The following is a 27,975-nucleotide window of genomic DNA, read 5'->3' on the forward strand; positions in this document are numbered from 1 at the left end:
GTTTTAATATCAACATCTTCCACGTATACTGGGAGCAGGCACTTCTAGCTTCAGACTCACGCATACACATACACCGTCACCTGGCTTCTCCTTCTTCACTCCAACACCGACACATTCAACATTAGTCCCACAGTGCCCCCTACAGGTCCAAACTGGTACTACCGGATAACCTCAGACTACAGCATGGGTGGCCTTGTCTTTATCTCGGCACTTGTTGTTTGATAATGAATAATTTATATTTCAGTTATTTCATGTAAACATATTTAAAACGGGCTAAACAAGAAGGGAACACATTTTTGTTCCGTGAAAAGCATGTCAAGTAAACCGTTTTCTTGGCTGTAATTGTTTATTTTCCAATTTTCTATTGGTTCAGGTGAAGACAACACAGCCAAATTAGTAAACGTTACTGAGCATAAACGAAGGGGAGAAACAGACATGACATGACATGATATGGCATGACAAGTAAAATAAAATAAAATAAAATAACCCACAAACAACAGGGGCTGATCACAAATTCAACAGTCTGACGGCCGAGGGGAAGAAGCTGTTCCTGTGATGAGAGGCTCTGGTCTGGATCGACTGTAGCCTCCTGCCAGAGGGATGAGGGACAAACTATCTATGACCAGGGTGAGAAGGGTCGGTTCTGATCCGTTCTGCACGTCTCTGGGTCAGGCAGGCAGGTCCATGTGTCCAAGACAGTTGTCCCTTGGTGGGGAACCACCTGCAGAGGGAGTCGTGCGCATTGAGCTGGCTAAGCTTGTCTTCAAGTTGTACGGCTGAAGACCTATTTCTGAGGACATTCATAAATGATAAATGATTCCATGGCCTCCAACATGACGCGCCCCCCATCGCCGCCTTTACTGTAGACAAACGGCTCCTCTCACGGGCCAGTAACTATTATTAGTAACTATTATGATCTCATTTTGTTGCAAAGCAAAGCTGAACTAAAGTAACATTAAAATGAAATTCTGTATTTCTGACCACCCTCAGATCTTTAACTGGAGTTTAGTGACATTTTATAAACATGGACATCACATTATGTCACAATAGACACGACACAGGAGAAATCAACAACAACAATGATAATAATAACAAGACAAACTGTAATAATATTTTTTTCTGTCTTGTGTTCCTGCCCCACATAATGTCTGTGCACGTGCCTGTTTCTCCACACTTGTCACTTGTTTGACCCTGCCTTCTTGTCTTCTGACTCAAGTCCTACAGGAACCACCTGCAGAGGGAGTCGTGCACATTGAGCTGGCTGAGCTTGTCTTCAAGTTGTAAGGCTGAAGACCTATTTCTGAGGACATTCATAAATATACATGAATTTTTTTCTGTGTAACCACTTTCGTTTGTTTATGAAGTGCCGTCCACAGCTGCGTTGAATCAAGTAGCTCCATAATGCTGTCTCATGCAAACATTCACATTGCTGATGTTTGAGGGGGAAAGAAAGATTCTGCGTAAGTTCACATCCACTGAGCTCCATGGGTGAAGCAAGTCAAGTGATGTAATTAACCTTAAACCTTCTGTGGTCCATTATTAAAACAGCATCGTCAGAGCTGCTCGGTGCTCTATGTAATTAACACAGGAGAGTGATTAGGGTGGCAGAGTTAATTAAAGCGTGTCAGTGTTTTTTGTTGGGTTTTTTTTCTTTGCATGATGACCCTGCAAACCTCATGACTGGGTGAATTCAACATGAGGCACGAGTTGTTTTACAGACATCTTCAGAAGCAAATGTAAAGACCTGAAACAGAAAAACCTAACAGGAGAACACCAGTTTCATATGGAGACGTAGTCATTCAAGGCAGTTTCACATGATGTAGATCAACCAGTCAGAGGCTCAGAGCCACATTGTTTCACTGTGTCGCTGAAAAGAGCCACATGCTACAAACATGTAGCATGTGGCTACACCTGAGCAGCAAGTCACGCGACTTAGCGGCAGTATAACGGTTCAAGCACATCCCTGTGTGTCACAAGGTTGCTGGTTCACGTCTGGCGCATGTTTCTTGTGCATGTATTGTTGTTCATATGTATTGTATTAATGTGTGCACCATTTATTTTATTTATATATTTTTTTACGTGGCTCATGCCACCAATAATGTGGCCCTGGTCTGTGTGCGTGAGCGATGCTGCAGAGTGGAGCGTCCATCCCAAATGAATCATAGGTGAAACACATACCATACCTTTAGTTTAGGGACTGACAAAGTCAAACGAGGAACTAAGTCATGTCAGTCGTGTTGATCGTGGACACGTCACATATGCATTGAATGTGCTCCAAGCATTGAGCCCCCCCACCCTCTCGGGTTGTAGCACATGCGGTGAGGATTATTGTTCATGTTTCAAAGTTAAACAAGCAAGTCTTTGAACAATATTTTGACATTTCGCCGGAATAGCCCTTACTTTTTCGTCGTATTTCCTGTATAAATATATCATTCTCCATAGCAACTTGACCAAAATCCCAACCAGTTTGGCGGCTCATTTGGTGAAGAGCCTCATGAAACTGGGTAAAGAGCTACATGCGGCTCAGGAGCCGCAGATTGGCCAGGCCTGATTCAGAGGAAGTCCAACTCTTAAGGAGTATTATTGTGACTCAGAGCCCACTGTTTATGTCAATATCTGTTATTTTTTTCAGGATGCCTTTAAAAGTGGGCGAGCTACTGCGGTGTGTAGGGTCACTATTGTGAATTTTGGACCTGTGTCGGTCTACATTGGGTCCCTTGTGCGGTAAATTAGTGGTGTGAGAAAGCCACCTACCAGCTTTCCACTATTAAATTGAAGCAGACTGAAGGAAAGAACTCAACCTGCAACTCAAAGAGTAGAACACAAGAAATGAGCGAGGCATAACCCGGAGAACTGGAACGCACAGAGCCTGTCAGTTTCTCACTGAGACACTTTGTCACACCTTTATCATGAGAGAAAAGAACGGTCCCCAGTAACGGCACTTTACTCAGGATTTAAAAGGCAACATGTTAAACTGTGCTACTTTATAATAAAGTGGTAAAAGTTGCAACAATGCCTTTTAAGTGTAGATAGATATTTAAAAAATAATAAATGTGTAAGACACTTTAATGTCTCCATTTGTCATTCTGCCTTGCAAAGCAGACTGGAGTGGATCATTATCAGAAATCTTTAATAATAAAATTGAATCGAAAAATCAGTTTCTGTTTGGACATTCTTTGTCCTTTGTTTTTAGTCATCGTGGACTCAGTTTTTTTCATATGTGTTTAGAGGCATTTTTCTTTTGTTGTCATATTTGGTCTCTTCTTTTTTGAGTCAGAGGTTTCAGAAGAATGTGCATTCTTCGTTGCACATGGTCCATTTCAGAATAGGCAATTAACATAAATGTCATTTTTATATTGGCTTTGAGTGAATGACATGACAGAAAAATGTGTTTAGTTTTGCTAAGTGATGACAGATGGTGTTGGCGATGATGAAATATCCATCATAAGTGATCCATCTTGCACAGCCTTTTTCTTCTGTACATTGTGCTCCCAGCAGTGCTGTCGCCGTCGTGCTGCTCACAGTTTTAGGGAAATGTGAGAAGAGGCTCTTCAGCAGATGCAGAATAATGTTAGAGCATATTTTTGGCACAAGGGACAGCATCCTGCTCTCATATTCATTTACCCTTCAGGTTACTGTGAATCCTGTAAACAGAGGAGATGCACAAAGTGAACGCCAGCTGCACCATAATGCCAAAGCTTGAGGTCAAATTTAGCATAGTGGAGAGACAAAAGTGCTGTGTAGTTATGAGGACAGTCTCAGATTCACCATGACAATGGAAATTAAAACCAAGTCATATACTATCATGCCGCATCATTTGAAAAAAAAATGTTATGATGCAGTTGTTTTCTTCCTTCCTCCCCTCAAGTGGTTGGCTGGTTACATCACAGACACCACAGAGTCCAAACCTGTCATATGCAGGCACACTGATGCAAGCAACTTTATAGTATACAGCAATACCCTTGAGTATGTTCTGGCATTACACTTCAACCTGAAGTCTTTTCTCATGTCACCCTGCAAAGTAGTGAAATTAGGTTCCTGTGCTTTTTTTTGCAGCTTTCATTTTATTTATCTGAAATTTATCTGTGGCCCCATATTGCCCCTTTTAATCACATGTGTGTGGTTTGGACAATATTGGGCGAAGTGCTGGTACAAGCAACCAGCTTGTTTAATATGTGGGCACAAATATACTGAAATGCACCGAGCTATAAAACTGTAATATTTCTTTAATTTCCTTGGAGAGAGATGTCTGAGTTGGGACTGGCACATCAGCCCTGCAGTTCTTAATATGTCTGGATCTTCTAATAACAGTCGGTCACGATGTAAGTGCAGAATCCAGCCCTGGCCCTGCCTCCTCTTCACCTGCTGAGACAGAAGTGAACCTTGCTGCGTCTGAGATCACGACACGCTCCTGGTTGGAGATGTAATTATGTGCAACACGTAGATGTGAAGACCACAGTCCCTCCTCTTCCCTGGCTCCTGCTCTTTGACTGTTGGCAGCTCTGCTCCTCCTCCTTCACAGATTTGTTCCGTCTGCCGCTGCGGCTCACTGAGAGTCGGCAGAGGACTGGAGGAGGGTTGCTGCTTCTCTCTGTCAGACCGGTTACCATTCAACATGCAGGTACAGCCAACTTTCATCCCTCCTTACTTTGCACGTTCTATTATTTGACAAATTTGAAGCCCTTGTCTTTGTTGATGGCTCATGTTGATGGAGCATTTCATAAAAATTGTTTGACAGGATGTAGATGAGATGGATTATCAACAGAGACACTGGACTTTGCTTGACTGAATGTTCATCTGTTTTATGGGATCACCTCTCAGGCTTGCATGCAATACTTATATATACAAATGTGACATTTTATCTGGCCAGTTTTGAGCTTTGAGGTGACTGTTACTTGAAATGTGATTGTTATTTAATTGTGCTGAACAAGAAGCTCTAAGACAGATATGCTTGTCTAAATATATATATTTTTTGTTTGTATCTCACAGACTTCCTATGGGAAGAGCTTGACTTAAATAAAAGGAAGAAATAAATGCACATTAAGTCAAGTGCTTCCTGTCTCATCTTGTTTTTATTTTTTTCTCTTTCTCTTCTCTTCAACTTATATTTTTTTTCATGGCTCAAGGTTAATGGCGAGTCTGAGGGGATGGGATGGAGTTTCATTATATGAATATAAATTCACAAAAGAGCATGGCAGCAATAAATACAACTTTAAATTACATTTGGTGTTTCTTTGCTTTTCAAAGAAATAAAAAACCCCAAAGCCTCACATTGGTACTAGGGCTACAACAAATAGTTGTTATATTGGACTATAGTCGACTGTTGAATGAGTAGTGGATTAGTCATGATGTCATCCCTCCCTTGTCCGCATGTGTCCGCGGCGGCTTGGCACAATCTGCTGAGGGAACATTGTTACGAGACCAAAGTGAGATGTTACATTCGCCAAATGTGCCATTCAAACCACACTTTCATCAAAAATGAATTATAAATTTTCTAAACTACGCATGAAACAATTTACTATATTTACTATTTAGTACAATCACAGGTGTCCGTGCACGTCATATGGCGACTAATGTGACTTTTCAGTTGTTGGTTGCAGCCCTAATTGGTTGTTACTGCTTATAACTCATTGTGGTCATAAATTTACTCCACTGTTATGTGCCTTGCTGTATTTCTTTAATCTTAAAAATTAATGTATTCATATTCAGCTTCTACAAATGCCATTTTGTCACCAAAACAGTGTTGTTTTTCAAAGATACTGCTCACAGTAACTGTTTGGTTTTGTGTTTACACAAGAAGTGTGAACTGTTGAATCCAAATCCAACTGTGACTATTTCCTTTTGTTGTGATCTCACCCTCATTCGCTAAAGTTCAATGTTATCGTTGCAGACATTAGTTTCTGCATAATTTGTTTTTGTCGTGTCATTTGTATTCTTCTCCTCAGCTCTTGCTCTGGGAGCTTTTCTTTAATCTGGACGATTCCGCTCTCTTCCGAACTCTGAATCCTAAAGCGGTAGATCAAGCCCAAACCAGGCGGGCGACATCCTGAACCATGCTGCTGCAGATCAAATGCTGCACCACAACACTTTGCACACATGGATGCTTTCTGTTTAATAATGCAGAGCTTGGGATGTTAGGTCCCCAAATTTTGTCCGCCTCACATCTTCCTCAACACGGCCTCTCCATTCAGGCACTCAGAAACGCCGCAGTATCATATCATTCTGCTTCCCAGTGGCAGAGTGACAACCTTTATATTTGCACTTAGTGCTTCGGCGTGCATTTGTTTAATGAGGTATGTATAGTTCACGAATGTGAACATTTTGTAAAAAAAAAAAAAAAAAGGACTCCTGCACACGTCTTTAAATAGCTTGATCAAAAACCAGACGTCACTGTTAGTAGGTTGGTGGGTCATGATATTTCCTCAAAGATCTATCCATCTGTGTGGTTGTGGGGGGCTGCAGTCTGAGCAAAGATGTCCATACTTCCCTTCTGTCTAGTTAGAACTAAGAGACAGACTCTATTCTGGATGGCCAAGCTCTGCCTCCCAGGTTGAGTCCAGCCGTGATTACTTTTCTATCTGCTGCCTGTGTCCGTCTTTTCTTCTTGAAATTCATTCATTCATCTGTGCTTCCACTGTCACATCACAATCTGATCTGAAAAAACAAAACTTGCTTGACTCAAGATAATAGATCATTTTAACAACATTCTGACACCAAAATGATCATTTCCTGTACCATGGAGCGCACCGGAATATTAGAAGTAAATAAGGAAAATAGATATTTTTCGGACATAAGCCACACCGGTCCATAAACCGCAGGTGCACTGGTCTGTGCCGCAAAAAATGTATGAGGATCACCCTCAAGTTCTAGTTTTGAATCGAGACTGACTCAATCTCGGCAATGTTCTGAACTTGAATCATAAACTCCTCATAACTTATTTACATTTAAAGTGTACAAAAAGCGCTGTTTTCACCCTCCTGTAGAACGTCTGTGTTGGCAGAGCTGCGGACACACGGGCGAAAACAGCGCAATTTGAGCCCTTTAAATGTAAATAAAACGCCTGTGATGTCATCCGTTTGATGTGACCAGGCTCAACATTGTTGCCAGCATGACGCTCTTTAGACTGTAGAACTGAGGGATGCTCCAAAAGACAGGGAGAGCACTCAGCGGAAGCAGCTGTCTTCAACCTCTTCCATGAAAGTTCCCACTCTGGTCGCTTGCGAAATTTTCCGATTCAGGTGGCCAAAGAACGCTGCATGTGACATACACACAACGGCACCGGATTCACTCGATTCCGTCATAAAATGACACCTGAGAAAAGCTGGTCAACTGGCTCGGTGGAATGAATGATTATTTCTCGGGCAATATGCTTAGCGTTCTGAATGTCACGCTCAGACCGGCGAGTGACTGCTGCTTCCCCCAGAGGAACGAAAGACTCTCTGTGCTCTGTCAAGTGCTGGTGTTTTAAACATTGTGTTTAATTTGTGGCATTGACGCCTTTTTACGTGCATGTGCTGCAGGATGCAAACTTTACATGACTGACTGAATAAAACCTTCACAGTAGACATGCCGTTGCCAAGCGAGCGGTGAGTCGGCAGGGAGGGAGGGACTAGTGGACACATCACAAAACAACGGGTGGTGCTTCATCAGAGTGCTGGCTGTCAGGTGATCAGATTTTTTGATCGGCAAGGACAGGCAGCGATCTGCATTCGCCGATCACGCCAAGATCAGCCTTTATAACGGTGGCTGATCGATTGGCGCATCCCTAGTAAAAATCTATATATTTCGTTGTACAATCCGTAGGGTTCAGACCGCGAGACAAAAGTAGTCGCTTACAGTCCGGAAAATACAACAAGTTGACTCTGTTCACTCCTGTTGGAACTAACTCTTTGCTGTTTAAACTGCCAATATTTTTTTCTGTTTTTTGCTTCCTGTTTTTTAAAACTTCAAATTTTGTCCATCACCATCTCATGCAGTATTCACCATTATCTTTGATGTTTTGCTCATGACATCACCTTGTATGGATGGAGGTGGATCTGGAACAACACCCCGTGATAAGATCCTGGGATCTGATCTTGTGTGGAGTCTGTCACTTACTCCTGGTTCTGTTTTCAATCTTAGAACTTCAATGTGTGCGATCTTTGAACTTGATGGTTTCTATGTGCACTTTTTCTGTTCGTCATTTGAAAGCCCCTCTGCACCATCACCTTTTCTGTTGTTTTTGTGAGGAAAAATGAGGCAAAACTTTGAATCAATCTGCCTTTCTATTTCCACTGTCTCCCTGGGCCTGGGGTGGTGACTGACAGGACCTGGTAGGGGATACTGCTGGCCAAAATGACTTTTCTGGACCCTCTTGCACAGATAGGGAACGGTTCGAAATAGAGCAGCAGCTTCCCCGTATTGGAAAAGCGCCAATCGAGGAGGCTCGGGCATCTTGTCACAGACAATCAGGTCAGGAGTGGAAGCAGGCACCAGCTTGGTGCTGGACCACTATAGAGGCTTTTGTCATGCCATGCTTCAATACACAACCCACCTCAAACACACCACATTCAAGATCACTTTGATCTGTTTACCTCTCTTCCTATGTATAGCTAGAAATATAGCGAATTATGTTTTCATATGTCTCTCTCAGGCGGATAAGAAGAAGGAGGTGGATGGTGACTTAATCCCTGATGCCAACGGCAAAGATCCGAACCAGGGTGCAGAGCCTGAGGGCTCCAAGTGGCAGAAACCACGCTTCTCTCGAAAATCTCTGATGAAATGTTGTCTGGTCAAGTGGATCATCGCCAGCACGACTCAACAGGGTCCAGGTAGAGACACCCTTAAACACACGCTACGAGCTTACACACTGAGGAAACTAGCATTGTGTAGAGCTGGAGGCAGGAGGTAGAGACCGACTTCTGTTCACCATTGCATTAATTTTGAAAGACCCTCTAAGCATTTAACATTCTACTGTATACATGTTCTGTCTATACTGCATGCACGCAGAGTGATTCATCATTGAACGCACCATTTCCTCTTTTACTCTCACATCTAATTCTAATACTCGAGGTTGAGCTGGCTCTTTTAATCCCTTTATCTACAAACCACTGACTCAAACGGGAACTCTCCTGTGGCAGATAAGAAAAAGTTGGATTTAATAATTGAATGGGTATTCATTGAATTTTTAATATTTCAGTAACAATGTATGATTCACACGGACTGAGTCCTGCTGAGGTGAGGTCTTGAGATGGAGAGCTCAGTGACTTCCTGTGCTGTTGCCCCGGTTTTCTTGCATCTCTGAATTATTGACGTTGTCCTTCTGTGCAGGCAGATAAACTCATATGTGAGCATTCTCTCGTCTTCGGTCCTGCACACCTGGGTCAGCATTTTTAAATGCCAACATTGTCACTGACTATGACATTAGGAGTCGTTTGTCTGCTTGAAATGAAATACTAGAAGCCCGTGTGCATTGCAATAGCTGCTCAACACATTAAGCTAAGGTATGCAATATGCTGCGTTCATTAAAACATGACGGTGTCGTGTTGTGTCTCGAGAGTATAACGTGAACCCTGTGCTTACTGTGCCAGATTCATATCCTATTTAGTAGAGATTAGATTGACATCCTGTGGCCTATCAGAGGTACTGCATCTATACATCAAGCTCCACAATTCAAAATGATAAACGTGGTCTACGTGTAGTAACCGGGGGTTTTAAGATGATTGATTCCTGAAGCATGAACTGTCACTATGTAATATCATAACAACGATAATTCTAATCACAGGTCATCGAGTGCTTTTATTAAAGGGCCTCCTCTTGTGTTTTTTTTTTTCTTCAGTAATTGGTTCCCACATACTGATAGTTATACATCAAAATGGACGTCAAGTATTTTCGAAATTACTTCTTGTGAAAGGTGAACTAATATGAGTCTTTTAAGAATGTAATTGACCCCTATTGAACACATCAGTGTGTAACTGAAATGTTTACATTACAAAATGTTAATATGCCCCACCCATCAAAAATTACCTGGAGTTGAAATCTCGTATCCATGTCACACCCACTCTGCTGTGATTGGTCAGGAGGTAGCCGGCAGGCTCCACTCTTGTGAGGGGAAAGCAAAAGCTTTGCAAAGCAAATAACTTAAAATGGAGGATCATCTTTTTCAAATGCATCCACAATAATTGTACAGATGTGGTGTTGTTTCTGCTGGGCAAATATGCCTGACGCGCGTCCTACGGCGCCTTGGGTCGGCTACAGGGTCATCAGCCGGGGACCAGCGCTCATTGGAGTGTCGCTCTCTTTAACCCCGGGACGTCTCCCTGCCACCCCCTGCAGCTGACCCATTTCATTGCCTTTTGACCCCCAGTTCTTATCCCTCCTCCTCAGCCACAGCCAGAAGCATCCTTTGGTCTGGCCGGAGTGAAGTGATGGTGATCTCACGGGGGAACTGCAGTTGCTTGCTCATGTCGGCCCTCATACTCCTTGCCTGAGACAGGACACTCCGGGGGCCTCGTCGGCTGGTGTCTCCTCTGCCTTCCCCTGGCCTCACGAATGTGACTGGGAGCTTTTTGGCTATGGGCTGGTTGTTGGCATCTTGCCTACAGTTTTCTTGGACTTCAGCCAGCTTTGTCAGGAGTTGGTCGTGTCGCCATCTGTAGCGCCCCTGTGTCAGTGCAATTTTGCAGCCTGACAGCGAGTGCTGTAGGCTGGCGTTGGGGGCCCTTCAGAGGGGCAGCTCTCCTCCTTGCCAAACCACTGGTGGAGGTTTCAGGGACATGGAAAGGTGTTGTAGGTTGCCCTGATCAGAAAGCTGAGACTGGCTTGAGGGATCTTCCACAGCTCCTGATGGTGCCTTCTCAAGTGGTCCATCTTCCTTGGTGACATTGTGACACGGCCTTGATGGTGTACAGCTCCTGATTTGCCCTTGACACCTATTCCACAACCATGGCTTTCCGTTCCCTCTTTGTGGCGTTGGACCAGAGGCGTGGGGAATCTCCCCAGCCAAGCCCCGATCTCCCTACTTGTGTCCTGTCCACTATTTCCTGATGTTGGAGCCTGCCAATAGCCTTGGCAAGCTCTGGGCTTGCTTGCCACTTTCGGCATGTTCGGGTGGGGACGTGTGCATTCCTCACAGTGGGATCCGAGGATTCCTTCAGCTCGAGAACCAATCTAGCTTTCTCCTGCTTGTAGCCCAGGGTGATCGTCTGGATAGGCAGTTGCAGCGAATTTGCCCCTGTGTCGGAGAAGCCACGCAGTAGGCCCAGGCACTTCCGAATGTAGGAGTTGGCGAGTTTGTCCAACCAGTTGGTTGTTGAGGACGGAACCTCGCACATCTTCAGTGGCCACATAACCCTCTGGTACACAGTGAAGTTGTAGCACCACAACTTGTACTTTCCAGGGAGCTGGTTGTTATTCATCCTAGCCAGGCCTTCTGAGAGCTGTTTCCGTACTGCCTTGTATGCATGCTTGTCCGACAGTTCTGCGCTGTACTCCCTCTCTAGGGTTTGGATGGACTGGTTGGCCAGTAGAGGGATTGGCTCGCCTCCTGCGACAAAGATGGTGCTGGTGTTCATGGTACCTTTCAGCAACGAGAGGCTACGTGATTTGGATGGTTTTATCTTCATCCTTGCCCATGCCATCAGTTCGCCCAGTCGCTTCAGACACCTTCTTGTGCATGAGGCTGTCTGCAGCACCACAGTGACATCGTCCATGTAGCTTCGAAGTGGTGGGAGCCTCTGCCCTGTCTGCAGCCTAATTCCTCCTACGGTCTACCGAGCTCCACGGAGGATAACCTCAAAGGCTGCGACGAACAGGACTGGGGAGGTGGAACACCCCTGCCGATGCCTACTTCTAGACGCTGCCATCCTGTCGTAAGACTAAAGCACATCTGGAAGTCCGTGAAGTAGCTGGTTACCAGGTTGTTGATGGAATCAGGGATGTGGAAGAACTCCAATGCAAACTGGATGAGCTTGTGAGGGACAGATCCATATGCATTGGCAAGATCAAGCCAAACCACATGAAGGTGGCTCTTTTCCTCCTTGGCCCTCTGGATCTGCCCCCAAACTGCAAAGAACACCTTACCCTTGACGTTCAGCAGTGCAATGCTCCTGAACTGACTGACATTGCGGGACTCCTGTTCTTTTGGAATAAACACCGCCACAGCTCTTGGCCACTCTGATGGTATGAGTTGTTTCTTCCATGCTGTACTCATGAGCTTCCATAGGAATTTCAGCACTTGGGGCCAGTTCTTGTAGAGCTTGTAGGGGATTCCGTCCGGCCCAGGAGCTGATGCTGACCTCGCCTTCTTGACGACTGCTCTCACCTCAGTGAGCCGGGGAGGGGAACTGTCGAACTGTGTGGTTGGAGGCGGTGGAGGGGGGACGTATCTAGGCGAACCTTGAAGAACGTTCCTCTTTGGGTCGCTGTATTGGTCTCTGATGTGCTGCTCAATTTCCTCCTTGGTGGCTTCCAACCTCCCACTCCGCTTCTCTTCTAGCAGCTGACGGGCGTGCTTGAAGGGATTCCTCATGAAGCTAGCTCTTTCTTTCTCCTTTCTCTTCCTGTGTCTGCGAATACGCTCTGCTCTTCGTATGCAGGCCAGCTTTTGCTTCACCTCGTCCCACAGCACCTTCAGGCTTTGTCTCTCCTCCTCCGATGCTTCTCCTACAGAGCTGGCGCCGATTTTGCACCAGGGCATCGATCTCAGCCGCCCTCCTTCCCATCCTTGGGGGTGGGTTGTGCTGCTTTTTGGTGAGACTTCCGAATCTGGCCTTGCATTGTTCGTACAGGATGTTCCCAAGAAGATATACGCCTCCTACGGCGCCTTGGGTCAGCTGCAGGGTTGTGAGACATGCAGTTTCGCTTCTAAATATTTTCCTTCATATCCAAAGCCGCCAGATAAAATCACAATTTATGAACTGTTGAATTTAAACCCCTCCCAAAAGGCTTGATTTTTAAAACGTATAATATCAATTAAAATACAGCCCAGGGTGATCGTCTGGATAGGCAGTTGCAGCGAATTTGCCCCTGTGTCGGAGAAGCCACGCAGTAGGCCCAGGCACTTCCGAATGTAGGAGTTGGCGAGTTTGTCCAACCAGTTGGTTGTTGAGGACGGAACCTCGCACATCTTCAGTGGCCACATAACCCTCTGGTACACAGTGAAGTTGTAGCACCACAACTTGTACTTTCCAGGGAGCTGGTTGTTATTCATCCTAGCCAGGCCTTCTGAGAGCTGTTTCCGTACTGCCTTGTATGCATGCTTGTCCGACAGTTCTGCGCTGTACTCCCTCTCTAGGGTTTGGATGGACTGGTTGGCCAGTAGAGGGATTGGCTCGCCTCCTGCGACAAAGATGGTGCTGGTGTTCATGGTACCTTTCAGCAACGAGAGGCTACGTGATTTGGATGGTTTTATCTTCATCCTTGCCCATGCCATCAGTTCGCCCAGTCGCTTCAGACACCTTCTTGTGCATGAGGCTGTCTGCAGCACCACAGTGACATCGTCCATGTAGCTTCGAAGTGGTGGGAGCCTCTGCCCTGTCTGCAGCCTAATTCCTCCTACGGTCTACCGAGCTCCACGGAGGATAACCTCAAAGGCTGCGACGAACAGGACTGGGGAGGTGGAACACCCCTGCCGATGCCTACTTCTAGACGCTGCCATCCTGTCGTAAGACTAAAGCACATCTGGAAGTCCGTGAAGTAGCTGGTTACCAGGTTGTTGATGGAATCAGGGATGTGGAAGAACTCCAATGCAAACTGGATGAGCTTGTGAGGGACAGATCCATATGCATTGGCAAGATCAAGCCAAACCACATGAAGGTGGCTCTTTTCCTCCTTGGCCCTCTGGATCTGCCCCCAAACTGCAAAGAACACCTTACCCTTGACGTTCAGCAGTGCAATGCTCCTGAACTGACTGACATTGCGGGACTCCTGTTCTTTTGGAATAAACACCGCCACAGCTCTTGGCCACTCTGATGGTATGAGTTGTTTCTTCCATGCTGTACTCATGAGCTTCCATAGGAATTTCAGCACTTGGGGCCAGTTCTTGTAGAGCTTGTAGGGGATTCCGTCCGGCCCAGGAGCTGATGCTGACCTCGCCTTCTTGACGACTGCTCTCACCTCAGTGAGCCGGGGAGGGGAACTGTCGAACTGTGTGGTTGGAGGCGGTGGAGGGGGGACGTATCTAGGCGAACCTTGAGGAACGTTCCTCTTTGGGTCGCTGTATTGGTCTCTGATGTGCTGCTCAATTTCCTCCTTGGTGGCTTCCAACCTCCCACTCCGCTTCTCTTCTAGCAGCTGACGGGCGTGCTTGAAGGGATTCCTCATGAAGCTAGCTCTTTCTTTCTCCTTTCTCTTCCTGTGTCTGCGAATACGCTCTGCTCTTCGTATGCAGGCCAGCTTTTGCTTCACCTCGTCCCACAGCACCTTCAGGCTTTGTCTCTCCTCCTCCGATGCTTCTCCTACAGAGCTGGCGCCGATTTTGCACCAGGGCATCGATCTCAGCCGCCCTCCTTCCCATCCTTGGGGGTGGGTTGTGCTGCTTTTTGGTGAGACTTCCGAATCTGGCCTTGCATTGTTCGTACAGGATGTTCCCAAGAAGATATACGCCTCCTACGGCGCCTTGGGTCAGCTGCAGGGTTGTGAGACATGCAGTTTCGCTTCTAAATATTTTCCTTCATATCCAAAGCCGCCAGATAAAATCACAATTTATGAACTGTTGAATTTAAACCCCTCCCAAAAGGCTTGATTTTTAAAACGTATAATATCAATTAAAATACAGATTCCCCCAACAAAAAACGCATTAAGTAACTTGGGACCTCGATTTGCACCTCAAGATATCAGACATCACCTGGGAAAAATGTGTCTCAGCCATTCACTCTTCAGCCATTCACTCTCCATCCATCATCAGACACGGCCTAATGCAGTTTAAGGTGTTGCATAGGGCCCACAACTCCAATGATTGCTTATCAAAGATATAACCGTCATCCACCAATGTCATTGTTGTAAAAACTTGGTATCTCTAAGCCACATGTTCTGGTCCGGCCCTATCCTGACCAACTTCTGGTCCGCTGTGTCCAACTGCTTCTCTACCTTGTCACTTACTTCTCTCAAACCGAACCCTATAACAGCTGTATTTGGAGTTGTGAGTGATGGGATGTACAATCCTAATACTATCAAGAGGGAAAAGAAGAGCCGTAGCAATCAGGAGTCTTCTTGCACGTCGTCTCATCTTAATGAATTGGAAATCTGACAAACAACCTCCTTTTAATAGATGGATGGACAAAGTGCTGTCTCTTTTCCAATTAGAAAAAATGAGAAACACACTTCAGGGAACTCCTCAAAAATTCTATAATGCTTGGTCTCCATTTATTGATAAAGTCAAGTCTTTCAATTGGCAAAACAGTGACTCCTGAGCACCAACACAATGTTGCCTTGTATATAAAATAAGTGATAAATCTTTATTTTTGTATTTTATTATCATTAGTATAATTATAAATTAAATTATTTGTTATTTTTATGTAATTAAATGTATTTATGATTTTTATTTATTTTTTTTTTAGTATGGTTTTTGTTTTTATTTTTGTTTTGGTCCGGAGGTGGGTGGGAGAATGGACGGGGGAGGGATGCGGTGGGAGGCGGGGAGGAGTTATTGTTTTCGTCTGTGAATGATTGTATTGTGCTGTTTATCTGTTGTTGTTGTCTCTAAAAATGAAAATAAAGTTTGAAAAAAAGATGGAGCATCATCATGATGCAAGACGGAGAAGAGGACTTCAACATTTGGAATATGTGAACGAGTCAGGACCGCAGAACGTCTCGGCACCGTTCCGGAATCGTGCTGTTCAGCAGTGACATCATTGCTAACACTGGCTCTTCATGAACTCAGACATATAACTTTCAAAATGCCATTCTTTAAACACATATTCACAGAGAGCTGTTTTAAAAGGCGGTATTCAAAAGGTGTGTAGTACGCGGTGTATGTGAGGCCAGCAGCTCTGACAAAGACGGATCAACGTAGACAAATTTTTGAAAAGCATCTTTGACTGAGCATAAGTTGTTTCATGCTGCTGGTCATTTCTTTGAAACTGTCTGCTGTGGGATGTTGGCTGTGTCAGCTGCAGCGCTGCATTGGGAGACACCACAAAGCTGCTGGCAGTCTTGTGGAAAGACTTCTGTGCTGTCCTGGCTTTGATTCCCAGCCAGTGTCATTCATTTTTTTTTTATAAATTTGGTTATATTCTGTTTTGTACAGAAATGTGAAATGAGCTATTTGGTGTTGGTAAGTGCTCTATCTGTGCTTTTGTAGTATGAAAATGCTATGAAAAATACTTTCACATAGGTTTGTATTAAAGTCAAGATAGATTTGGGAAACAGTCGTCCTTGTTTAGGTCAACACCTGTTTTCTGACCATCTGAATGCACTTCAGGGTCACTCGCCTGCTGTGATCTGAGACCAATATTTCTCCTCTTTGTCGATTGATCTGCGCCCTCGCCTCCTCCTTCCTGAGTCCATTATGCCCTGCAGAGTCATCAGTTGTGAACCATATACTCTGTTCTTTTTGAGTCTGATTGCCTTTAGGCTGAGTGTGCATGTAGAGATTAAGATTAGAGTTATTATCGTCATATTTATTGCTAAACTTGACTGTAAAGCTTGGAGGGGGAATTATTTATCAGTCAAATGCCACAAGAAAATATTCCATGTTTAGTTGTAAGTGCCCCGTTGGGTTGTTAGTGTAGATTTTTAAACATCAGAGTAACAGTATTATAAATGAAGCAATCTACGTAATAAATGTAAAATAAATGTCCTTGGATGGAAATAAAACTAAATTGCAGTACTGTACTTGTATAATGGTCTAGTGAGATCACAAGTAACATTTAACTTACGACCTGCTCAACATACATCCACCCGTACAGATGCTTTTTTTTTTATTCAATGTTTGGCACCGCAGCACGTAGCAGCCCGGCATCGCGTTCGACAGTTATGGCAGCACAGTATCCCAGCATCTCACTCTCACACAGCCATCTACCACTACAGTAGTATCTATAAACCTTGCATTGGCTATTTTGAATGGCATTCGACTTACATTCAATCCGACTTACGACCGGTTGGTCGGAACCGATCCTGCTCGTACGTCGGATGTTACTTGTACTTTGTTATATCAAAACAGAATATTAAGAAATAAAACTAGAGCACACAGTGAGAGCAAACCTCCACCAAGCAGCTTCAGTTCACCCCTAACATAATCTCCAATGACAAGTGTCCTTCAAAAAAAAATCCTGGATCCAATTGTCGCATTGTCACAAATGTCTCCCACTGTTCAAGAATCCTTTATATAATTCCTGAATCAGGCCCAAAATAGAATCATTTGTTTGTTGTCCCAGTTCACATATTTCCTTTATATCCAAATCCTTCCATGACTTTTCAAGTTACTTTGAAGACAGACAGACAAAAGAAAAAACATAATGTTGCTGGAGGTATATAATGAGAATGACGAATGAAATGTATTCAGAATTACATGATCAAGCAAATTGCCTTTTATGTCCGGATCATATCTTTAGCTTGTATGCTGCCTAGTTAGCAGGTTAGCACTTTTGTCAGTTGGTCAAAGACCTCCCAATTTACCACCATTATATTAACGGTTATATTTGACTGAAGATGTCCAAAACATTCCCAAGCCAACTCATCTGCTCATCTGCTACAAATAACCATTGGACTGCAAACGCCTTCTTTAGGATGACACCAGAGATCAGTCCAGCAGCATCGAACCCTTAATACAAGAAACACAACTCATACTTAGGGTGAAAGGTCTGTAATTGCCCTTGAGCTTTTCACCAAATGCTCCCACAACTTCTCCCTTAGAACCCATTCCATAACACATATGCTCTGAATAGTCATGCGACCAGTCCCCCTGGCACTGGTTGTGGTTTAATGCTTATGGTCTGAGGTTCAACAACCGCTTCTCTTGAGCACTTGGAGGAGTGGGATGCCACTGCAAACAGCACCTTTCCGGTCAAGAGGGGAACCACCACCCTGGTGTGAAACTCCATTAACTCAGGACGCGCTGATGTGAAAGTGTATTGCGAAATGACTTTACATGACGAATAAATGATGTGTTTTTTTAAGCATTTTCCACGCAGTATTTTTCCATGCTCTGTGAGTGTTTTATTGTTAGTATCCAGCTGAATGACCTGGTAGACACAAGCAGCGCCACACAGGGCAGGGCAGCCCCCACCACTCTAAGTGCTGTTCATATCCCGACCATCAGCGGCTTCGGATCAATGCCTGGTTTTACAGCTCTGCATCCTTGAAATGACTGAGCAAATAAAGATTGGGAAGATTGTCAATCTATAAGTGGAGCAATATCTTTAGTCCCGGCCCCCTAAACAAACACACCAACAAAGGCTTATACGTACACTTATAAAAAACACTTACACTCAGCTCTGTGTGAGGAGATGGAGGAAGTGGTGAGGTGGGGGTGGGTGGAGCCACTGAGTTGATGGAGTTGTGGAAGCGATCCTAAACTCCACCGTCTCGAAAATCAGATGACAGCAATGGATGAGCTGCATTCTGATCGCATTTTGCATCATTTTCGGGGTGCTGACTCCAACTTCCACACCGAGGGAGATGAGGGAGTTCTTTTTAGAAGAGGACACTTTGTGGCCGATCCATTTGCATTTTTAACTAGTCGGCGCTTTAACTGGGCGACGTGATTTAAGTGAATCTAAATGCTGATGCCGGAACATTAAAGACTCGAGTCAGGAGATGATTGACCGTGAGAGGCTTCGTCCGTTGTAGCTGCTCATCAGAGAGGCTATCTTCATGTGAAAAGGGCTCCTGTGGGGACTGAATCCAAAAACAATGGGGTTGGATGGGATGGAAGTTATTGCCATTTTAGTTGTTATTGCACTCTTTTTTGTGGTGCTCAAGCAGTTTGGAATATGGGAGCCTCTATCATTGGAAGGTAAGAAATGTATTTCAAAAGAAAAGCTAGCAAAAGTACAATGAGTTCATATCTATTTGAGAGAAATGTGCTACAGTCGCTAATTTACATCTTTGCAGTTGGTTCCATTTTTGCCACAGATTCTTCTACTTAGTTGTGACGAGCCTATAATAAATGTCAGTATGGTTTTTGATTCTTCACTCTCTGCTTGTTTTTGTTGAGACGATACGTTCAAAACCTCAAAACCCAAACCTCGACACCCTTGGTGACTTCAGTACCACCGGCTAGGACAGGGCTTCTTTACCTTTCTGATCTCGGGGCCCACCTTTTCCAGAACAAATGGGTCTGGGGCCCATTCAAGGAATAGAACTGATTCATGACTGTAGAATAACCATAGAAAAGGAAAACCTTGTGAAATGATGTGAAACCATGTGATCAGTGCCAAGATATTTGTCATGGAAAAGTCCAACCAGCAGCAGAAGCAGGTGCAAGTCATGTTCATCAAATTTGCTGAAGAAAAAAATAAGAAGAAAAGATACACTTGATGCAAACGGTTGAGAAAAACTGTATGTCATAAATAAAATACTGAATAAAATTAATATCATAAAAGATGTCGAAATAGCATAAAATATATTTTTCATAAACAAACTCTAAAGAGGATAAGCAATGTGGAAATGAAAGTATCACCATGCAATCTTCAGATTTATTTTAAAAACGGGTCAACAGTTTTTACTGTTGGGGCCTCTATCACTTTCTTTATCGTTTTTTCTTTTCAAGATCTCTTCCATAGTTGTTAACTATCACAGATTTGCAGCTGTCAAGTCAATTAATTGACTCACTACTGCCACCATACGTGGCTAATGTATTAAAACTGAGCGCCTCAGGGCCCGGGGATGGAAAACAAAAAACTTCTACTTGCGGCTCAACCAATGAGCCTCGGCCCTACGGTTAAGAATCACTGGGCTAGGAGACATTCCATGAAGCTACTGCATGTTGTCGTGCCTTCAAAACAGTTTCATCATACCCAAAGAATGAGCTACCTCTCCAGCAGTCAATATACAAAAGACTGCTTTTCTTTTATTTTGTATTTTTCTTCTCTCCCATTCAACTTACAGCATTTGTTGGTCAATCACGAGCAAAACCGTTCACTCTTGTTTCTGAATGTTTTGTATTTTTTTTTCTCCAGTTATTTCTTTCTAACTTATTGGACTCAACTTATTCCTGTAGACTGACTTTTCATAGCCATTATCAAACAGAGTGAATCTCTATGCCCATGTGAACAGCGGTTTGAGGGTCAGCAGACTTTATTTTGCTGGATGTGCCAGGGAAATATAGTGTTTGACTTCAAACTAGTTAAGAAATCACCTCTCTCACAATGTATCTTTTAAATAGGTTTTATCATACTGAAACAGTGCTCACTCTCTAGAACACAAGTACACCGTTGGCATCCTCAACTGTTCCACTTCCCTCAGTAGTTTCAGTCGTTGGGATAGATCTTTGATTCAAGGTTATTGAAGAACAGCTTTAGGTCATTTGAAATAATATAATGAATGTATATTATGATGTACAAATGTAGTAGGTAGTACATTATCTAGGTATAAATAAAAAGAACTTTAAACATTTGTTATCGTCAAGGAACTGTTGAATAATGTTCTGTTTTGACTGTCCTGTGAATTTGGGCATCTGCTCTCATTGTCTTTATTTCTGTTTTCTTCCCAAAGAGGGTAAGTATGCGCAATGTTTTTTGGTTTGTTTTTGTAAGATTTTCTTTCCCTAAGCTTCAAACTTTTGCTGTTTTTGTTTGTTTATTGGTTGGTTTGTTTTAACTCAAACCTACATAATGATCCCGTTCTCATGATGGACATTTGGCCATGAAGGTGTGAGGCCTCCAAATTAATTTACAAACACAGGTCTGGTCTAAACAGTCCAAAATGAAACTCTTCAGCGTCTTCACCCTCTGCATTTTCAGACCTATTGATTCCTCTCGAATGAAGACCGTTTTGTTGTGCTACAGTTTTTGTTATGCTGTTCGTGCTTCTCATCCCCTCTGACCTGCCCGACTCCTTGTCTTTCCATTCTAAACCTCTACTTTGTCCCAATTTGATTTGGTTAACAAAAGATGGTGAGCAAGGCAAAAAAATGTCTAGAGTTCATGTAATATTTCACTTAAAATACTCCTCTTAAACTATATCTCAATGAAGAAGACGTGGATCAGATTAGATTTTTTTCCGCATTTTATGTGGCGGTTTCTTTTCCTCTCTTGACCTTCATGTGTGGAACACATCTAATTTAAGTTAATGTAAAACACCACATGCTTAACAACAGGTCAGCTTTGACAACAAACGCAGATATCAAACATTGGCATGAAGCAATTTTAGCAGACAGCACTTGGCTCCAATAGATACAAGACTCTAGCTAGATTATATTTTTCCATCCCAAGATCTATTTCAGCCCATTTTCTATGTCACAAACACTTGGAATTGAGATAACCAAAGCCAGAGGTGACATATTTCGCAAATGATAACATGTCACCATTAAAGTTCAGTTGTTGTTTATTCCAATGGCCAAGTGCAGCGGAGTCCTCAGATCTGCTTGGGGGCCACAAATGTAACAAAGAAAAACGTCATGTGATTGGAAAAATAAAAACTTGGGACTAAATATATGGGAAGTAAGTGCAGTTTGGCCAAGGCGTTGAGAAGTCAGCAAGATGCTGGTTGAAGATATTTTTCTTTTCATTTTATGGTCATTTTTATTCAGAAAATTCCCAGTATGATTCAATTAATTTAACCTGTCCAAAAGTAAAAAAAATATATAAAGAATGCTGTGAGAAGAATATATCTAATTCAAAAGACAAATAGTGAAATAAAATAAATCATTGAAAGAAAAAAAAAAACAGATTTCATATACAAATAGTGAATATCTTGGCAATGCCTCTAATTATAATTTAAAGGCACTCCAATTAAAAAAAAAACATTGCTGGTTTCATACAGTAATGGCCAGTTAAAGACTAGGGCGGTCCATTGCCCTGGTCTGCATTATTATTATTATTATTGTCATTATTATTATTTATAATAATAATAATAGTAACATTGACGCCAATGACTCCAGAATTTTTGAAAACTCCCATCTTCTCCAATCTTATTTCTTTTCTTTCTTTTTTTTTTTTTTTTTAAATTATTTCCTACTTTTTCCTAAAATCCCTTTTCCCCCGCCTCTTGTCTTTCTGGTTTTCCCTCCCTGTTTCCTTTCTCCCGTCTTGCTTCCCATCTCCCTTGTCTGGCTGCTTGTCCTTCCTCCTACAGACAGCTGTGATGGCGATCTGGAACTTTCCATGGTGCGACACCAGCCTGTGGGCCTCGACCAGCTCCAAGCCCAGACCCAGTTCACCAGGAAGGAGCTGCAGTCACTTTACAGAGGTTTTAAAAATGTAAAAGGAACCACACTGCGTACATCACAGTGAGCAGTTTCTGCTGTCGTGAGCATGTCGGCGGTTCGGAGCTCAGTGTTGCTGCTAATTTGAAAGAGAACTCATTCAGTTACCTTGCATCGCAGTACTGCAGTCATCGCAGTATATGTACTGCTTTCTGACTGTTTTTAAATAAAAAAAAAAGGAACGATACTACACAAAATGACCATCCACACTCCGGTGCTTTATACCCACCTAGTGGTTAAAGAGCTACACTACACGTCGAAAGGTTTTTGTTTTGTTTGCGATGGAAGCTGCACTAGCATCAAAGAATCAGGGACAGACGTGGTGAGATCAGAAGTCTTGGTGCTCAATTCCAGTTTAAGATCTGATGCACTCTTTTATCGCTGTCCCCTCATTGGTTTCATGTTGAAGAAAAGTCTGTCAAGCATCAGCCATCTTCGCGTCACTACTGTCAGTGACAGCACGGCCGGACACCTGCATTCGCTATATATAATAAGCCCGAAGCTTCACTGAACACTGGAGGCCGGCTCCATTGTAATCATAATGGGCTGGTAAACACGTTTTATAGGTATCAAGCCTGAGGTCACAAACCCGCAGCAGTTTATTGTCTCAGTTGTAGATTCAAACAAGCTTCAAGCAGGAAAAATGGTGCCTTAAATATGCGTTTCCAAAGGGCTGATGTTCAATACGTACAGCACCTCACAACACTGAGTACACATCCCCACTTTTCTGAAAATATTTTATGTTGTCTTTTCATAGGACAAGACTGAACTTTGTGTACTGCTTGGATATCAGTCTACCTTTATTGTCTCCTCTTTTTTTTTTTAAATTATGTTTTTTTCCCCAACTAGGAATGTCCCAGTGGGCTGGTGGATGAAGAAACATTCAAGACCATTTACTCACAGTTCTTCCCTCAAGGAGGTCAGTCAACTACCAATGCCTCTTATCACACATGTGATTTATTAATTTGTTTTCATAATCCATTTGCTTTCAGATGCAAATACTTATGCACACTTCCTATTCAACGCTTTTGACATGGACAGAAATGGCTCCATCCGCTTTGAAGTGAGTCTGTGTGTATTGTGTATTGTGTGCACTTTTGACGTGACCATCTATAGCTATCAATCATCATTGACACATATTACACATATTGAATGTCCAAATTTTAGTTGAATCTGTACACATGCATTTCATCATCAGGGTGGAATGATGTGCATATTCATATTTTGACTCATTATTTAAAGGGTCACCAACATCAATTCATTCAATACATGATTAGAAATGATATGTTATATTCATAATGTAATAATATTGTAACGATCTGGGTTTATGTTATGCTGTTCCTTTAAGGGTTCAGTGGTGACGGGTGAGTGGGGGTGGAGCGAGGGGCTGCGCTGAAGGGGAGAGGGAGTTTTGTTTCGGGTGGGGAGGGAGAGCCATGAGCTGCTGTTGTTGGAGACCAATCCACAGAGTTTGACGGAATTAAAGAGGATTGTCAACTACAGAACGGCTGTTTTTTTTGTGTGACTTCCAGCAGACGCTACAATATATTCAGACCCCGTCATTGTGAAACCGATGACGGTGAAGAATCAGAAGTGTGCAGCACCACAACACTGAATCTAGCTCAAACACATGTGGATGTTTCCGCTCTTAAGAAGGGCCAAACATGTAATGGGTACATGGGGTCTTTTCTGGGCAACATCTCTCCGCTGTTTTTATTGGTTGGCATCATCGCTTGACATTTGCTTATATTCGAAAAACGCTGACATTTGCTGTTGGCTTCAGAACGTGTCGACACTTGTCCCTCCTTCGTTTAACTTGCTTCATCCATTTCTTATGACGCTCTTCAGTTTTTGGTTAGAAGAACAGGTTTACAGTCTCACTGGCACCATAGCACATGCAGTGGTCATACAATAGGCCTTCTCTGATACTGAAGCTGACGAAGGTTTTTCACCTGTAACGGATGCACCGACAGACTCTCGCACCTGTGACGTCACAGAGGCAGGTTTCTGGTTCTGGTAGTCCAACACTGCTTTAATTTGGTTAAGCACTTTTACTCTCATTTAGCATCATAATTCAATAGAACCAACTGTGTAGACAAAATATGATCATTGTCTCAGTGTAGTTTTGCTCTAACCATAACCATGAACATTCTGTTCTGCCTGACCAGGATTTCGTATTGGGACTGTCCGTGTTGCTCCGAGGCTCTGTCACTGAAAAACTTCGATGGGCATTCAATCTTTACGACATTAACAAGGATGGCTACATCACCAAAGAGGTTAGAACTCTTGTTGACGTATGTCACCGTGTGTTTCGGTCGTGTGAAGCAACTCTTTGTTTCTCCGCAGGAAATGTTGGCAATTATGACGTCAATTTATGACATGATGGGTAGATACACCTTACCCAGCGTCCGAGATGATTCTCCATTCGATCACGTAGAGAAATTCTTCCAGGTATTTGCATTTCTCTATTTTTGCAAATCAGGTGAATGTATTGGAGAAGAATGTACCTTTGTTTTTTACATGGCTTTTAATCATCAGCATGGAACCTGAGTTCATATTATTTTTCTTTTTCTTTTAATTACTTTTCTTTTAATTAACTATTTTCTCTGTTCAAATTTGTATTTGTTGTATTATGCTATTACCACTCTGATTTTTCTTTTAGAAATCCAGTAATCCAGTTTGTTGGGTTTTTTTTTTTTACTTTATTTGTATGCTAAATGTGTTTTTATTACTGCTTTTACCTCATAATACCTTAATTGTTAAATATGTTGATTCTTTTTGAAAATTGTGTTATTTCTTTTTTCTAATGGTAATAGGGGGATTTTTTTTCTATTTTTAATTTTACATTTTTTTTGGTTTCAGTGTAGTTTACTAATCATTTTCACATCATATATTATCATGTACTTAAAAGTATGAGTATATTTGTATATATTTAAGGATATCTCTAAATATTGTTTATAATTATTATCTTTTAGCCTCTTTTAAATTAAAGAGGCTAAAGAGTAACAAGTGTTTTTTCATTGATAAGCATTTTATCTCTATTTAATGGCATTGCTTTTCTTTTTTCTTAAGGAAAGCAAAGTAACAATAATGTGCAAAGACAAAATGAAATGAAATTAAATATACAATCCCCTCCTTTTGACTTTGTTTTTATTTCGATTGGTATTTCTGCACAATACACCATAATAGCAGTTTATTCCACCTGTTTATTATTCAAAGCGCTGTGGTCTATTGTTTATGATATTCCTCAGTTTTCTCTCTCAAACTCTGTTCTGTTCACTCCCACCCATATACATGACCAAAATCTAAATTCCAGCTTCTGATGCCATCAAAATGTTTTTTTTTTGTTTGTTTTTTTTCAGAAAATGGACCGCAACAGAGATGGCGTGGTAACTATTGATGAGTTCATAGAAACGTGCCAAAAGGTAACAGATTGTCAAAGCTGCTTTTAAAAAAAAAATAAAATAAAACTCATCATGGACTCTCTCTTTCTCTGTGTTGCTGGTCAGGATGAAAACATCATGTCGTCCATGCAGCTTTTTGAAAATGTCATCTAGTATCTGTGGGAGGATGAGGATTGTTACCATCAAGCAGCGCTTCCAGGATTCCCAGATTAGCCTTTATTTGTGTGTGACATTTCACCCGGAGCATCCCTGCAAAGAGGACTTATGCGGAGAAACACCACTCATAGAAACATCTGTGTCTTTGCATGAGGTTTTTATTGTTTTTGCACGTTAAATCCAAAGTTGCCTGATGAGCATGGACGTTGTGTGAACAATGAAAGCATTTGGTACAAAGCAGACTGGTCTTTATTGTACCTACTGGGCATCATGATCTTAAGCTGTTAGGCGATAGGTATGTGGAAGCGCTGTTGAGCGCCACACTGTCCCGGTCACTCCCTGTGACCTTGCATTGTCAGACATCGGCACAGAATGGAATTTTATTTCTTGACAAAACCTGTATGCGCTCACATGACTGTTTTTTTTTTTTTTTACGTTTGACACAACCAAGAATTACACAACACGTTGTTGACTTGCGTGGCAGACAGTAGAGGGGTGTTTTTTTTTTCTTTTGTTTTTTTTTTTATCAAACTTAATAAACACAGAGCAGGAATTGTCCCAAGCGTGCCTTCGGGGAAGTTCCATAAACCCATGACACGCAGCAGAAAAGTCTGTCCATGCTCAAAAGATTTGGATTTTCCATTCACGTACAATCATTCTTTTGTTCTGGACAACATTCGGAACAGCTGACATCATTTTGGAATCTCAATGATAAATTATGAAGATGGTATCAGTCAACAACATCACATCCTTTTTTTATTCTAATGGTTCGTCTGACCAAAGATCTAATGCTATGGGCTTCTCTGCTGTCATGGTAACAACAGAGATTCCAGACAGTAGCCTCAGCCAGCTGTTCAGTGTCATGAGACTAGAAGAGAACTGATCAAACTTTATCTGGTCCACTTGGTATTCTCAACTCACAGAAAGTGGCGTGGGAAGGAAGAATTAGTGGAGAGATGATAGGAACAGAGCGAGATGAGAGAAAGGCAAAAAATGTTGGAAGAAGAAAGACTGCATCAAATGGATGCGTGTGGCTGAGCAGTAAAACAGGGTGGACTTCCCAGAATTCAGACGAAGCCTGGTGAACAACATGAGTTTCTTTTGTTCCTTTTCAGCGGCTGGTCCCGAACTCTTGAAATTTCTCATGAACTACACTGTGACCCTCACATCCGCCTGTCATGAATGAGTTCAGACACATAGATCTGAACTAAACTCTTTTTTCTCTTCACATGAAGGCTTCTGTGGGAAGCTCTGACATATGATACACACTTTTTACAGACTTCATTTTAATTATTTTCTTTTTGTTCCCTTTTCTAATAAGCTGCAATGTTTCTGTGAATATTACTTATTAATAATACAATAATTCGATCATGTTTTCAGACAGCGCTTGCTTGCTTCCTACTAATAACTGAACTTGAGTTGGGTTTACTGTTGGAAATGTGACCAGGTCTTGGAAATTTGAGTTGACATGAGTCAGTAAAAGGTTGGAGACTATCACCTTCCCGTGGTGGAGGATCTGTCTTGCAGTCACCAGAAGTGTACCGTCTTGACGATTCTGTGTCCGTCTGTGGTGCACAACAATTATCAGTTCAAGGATGCAAGCAGCTGCAGTTTAGTTTTTTTATTGTCAGGGTAGTTTGAGTGTCAATTCTAGATGGAGGTGAGAAGTTCAAACTTCTATGGCAGAAGCCAATCAAGATGGCCCCATCCTCAGAGTAGAGCAATGGATTTCATTATAATAATCTGATTCCTCCATGTTTGTTGTTGTTATTATCATCCTAGCTGCCACGTGTCTTGTGCATCAGTGTGATCAGTGGACCAGGAACTCCTGCACTTACAAAGGTTTCCTGTTGTCTGGAGAGCAAACTGTTCAATTAAATTAAATTAAATTAAAATATTTTTGTTGTAATTAATTAATCATAATTAGCTTGTTAACGTCCCACCACTAATATATATATATATATATATATATATACACACACACACACACGTGTGTAGAATACAAGTGAGTACCTTTTATAAAATGTTTCACGAAAGAAGATGATTTACAGTATATTCAAAAAAACAAGA

The 27,975-nt window shown here is 42.5% G+C and overlaps 1 protein-coding gene across 2 annotated transcripts; it reads left to right on the forward strand.

Moving 5' to 3' along the window:
* The first annotated feature begins 4,501 nt into the window (after positions 1 to 4,501).
* On the forward strand, positions 4,502 to 27,836 carry LOC128756992 (calsenilin-like). 2 transcript variants are annotated; one of them, XM_053861931.1, is made up of 9 exons: positions 4,502 to 4,621; positions 8,633 to 8,810; positions 22,216 to 22,340; positions 23,195 to 23,264; positions 23,338 to 23,408; positions 24,514 to 24,621; positions 24,692 to 24,796; positions 25,708 to 25,770; positions 25,855 to 27,836. In XM_053861931.1, the coding sequence occupies exons 1-9, from the start codon at positions 4,616 to 4,618 to the stop codon at positions 25,900 to 25,902; spliced, it is 774 nt and encodes a 257-aa protein (XP_053717906.1). In that variant the 5' UTR covers positions 4,502 to 4,615; the 3' UTR covers positions 25,903 to 27,836. The 2 variants fall into 2 exon arrangements, with proteins under 2 accessions (XP_053717906.1, XP_053717915.1); XM_053861940.1 differs by lacking the exons at positions 4,502 to 4,621; positions 8,633 to 8,810 and adding an exon at positions 15,634 to 18,934.
* Positions 27,837 to 27,975: the final 139 nt, after the last annotated feature.

This window comes from Synchiropus splendidus, chromosome 1 (genome assembly GCF_027744825.2).
Source record: "Synchiropus splendidus isolate RoL2022-P1 chromosome 1, RoL_Sspl_1.0, whole genome shotgun sequence".
Lineage (NCBI taxonomy): Eukaryota > Metazoa > Chordata > Actinopteri > Syngnathiformes > Callionymidae > Synchiropus > Synchiropus splendidus.

Excerpts from the sequence above, each read along its gene's own strand:
- LOC128756992 (XM_053861931.1), top strand. Across the intron at positions 22,341-23,194 it reads TTTACAGAGGTTTTAAAAAT|GAATGTCCCAGTGGGCTGGT; the intron begins GTAAAAGGAACC and ends TTCCCCAACTAG. Across the intron at positions 25,771-25,854 it reads TCATAGAAACGTGCCAAAAG|GATGAAAACATCATGTCGTC; the intron begins GTAACAGATTGT and ends GTTGCTGGTCAG.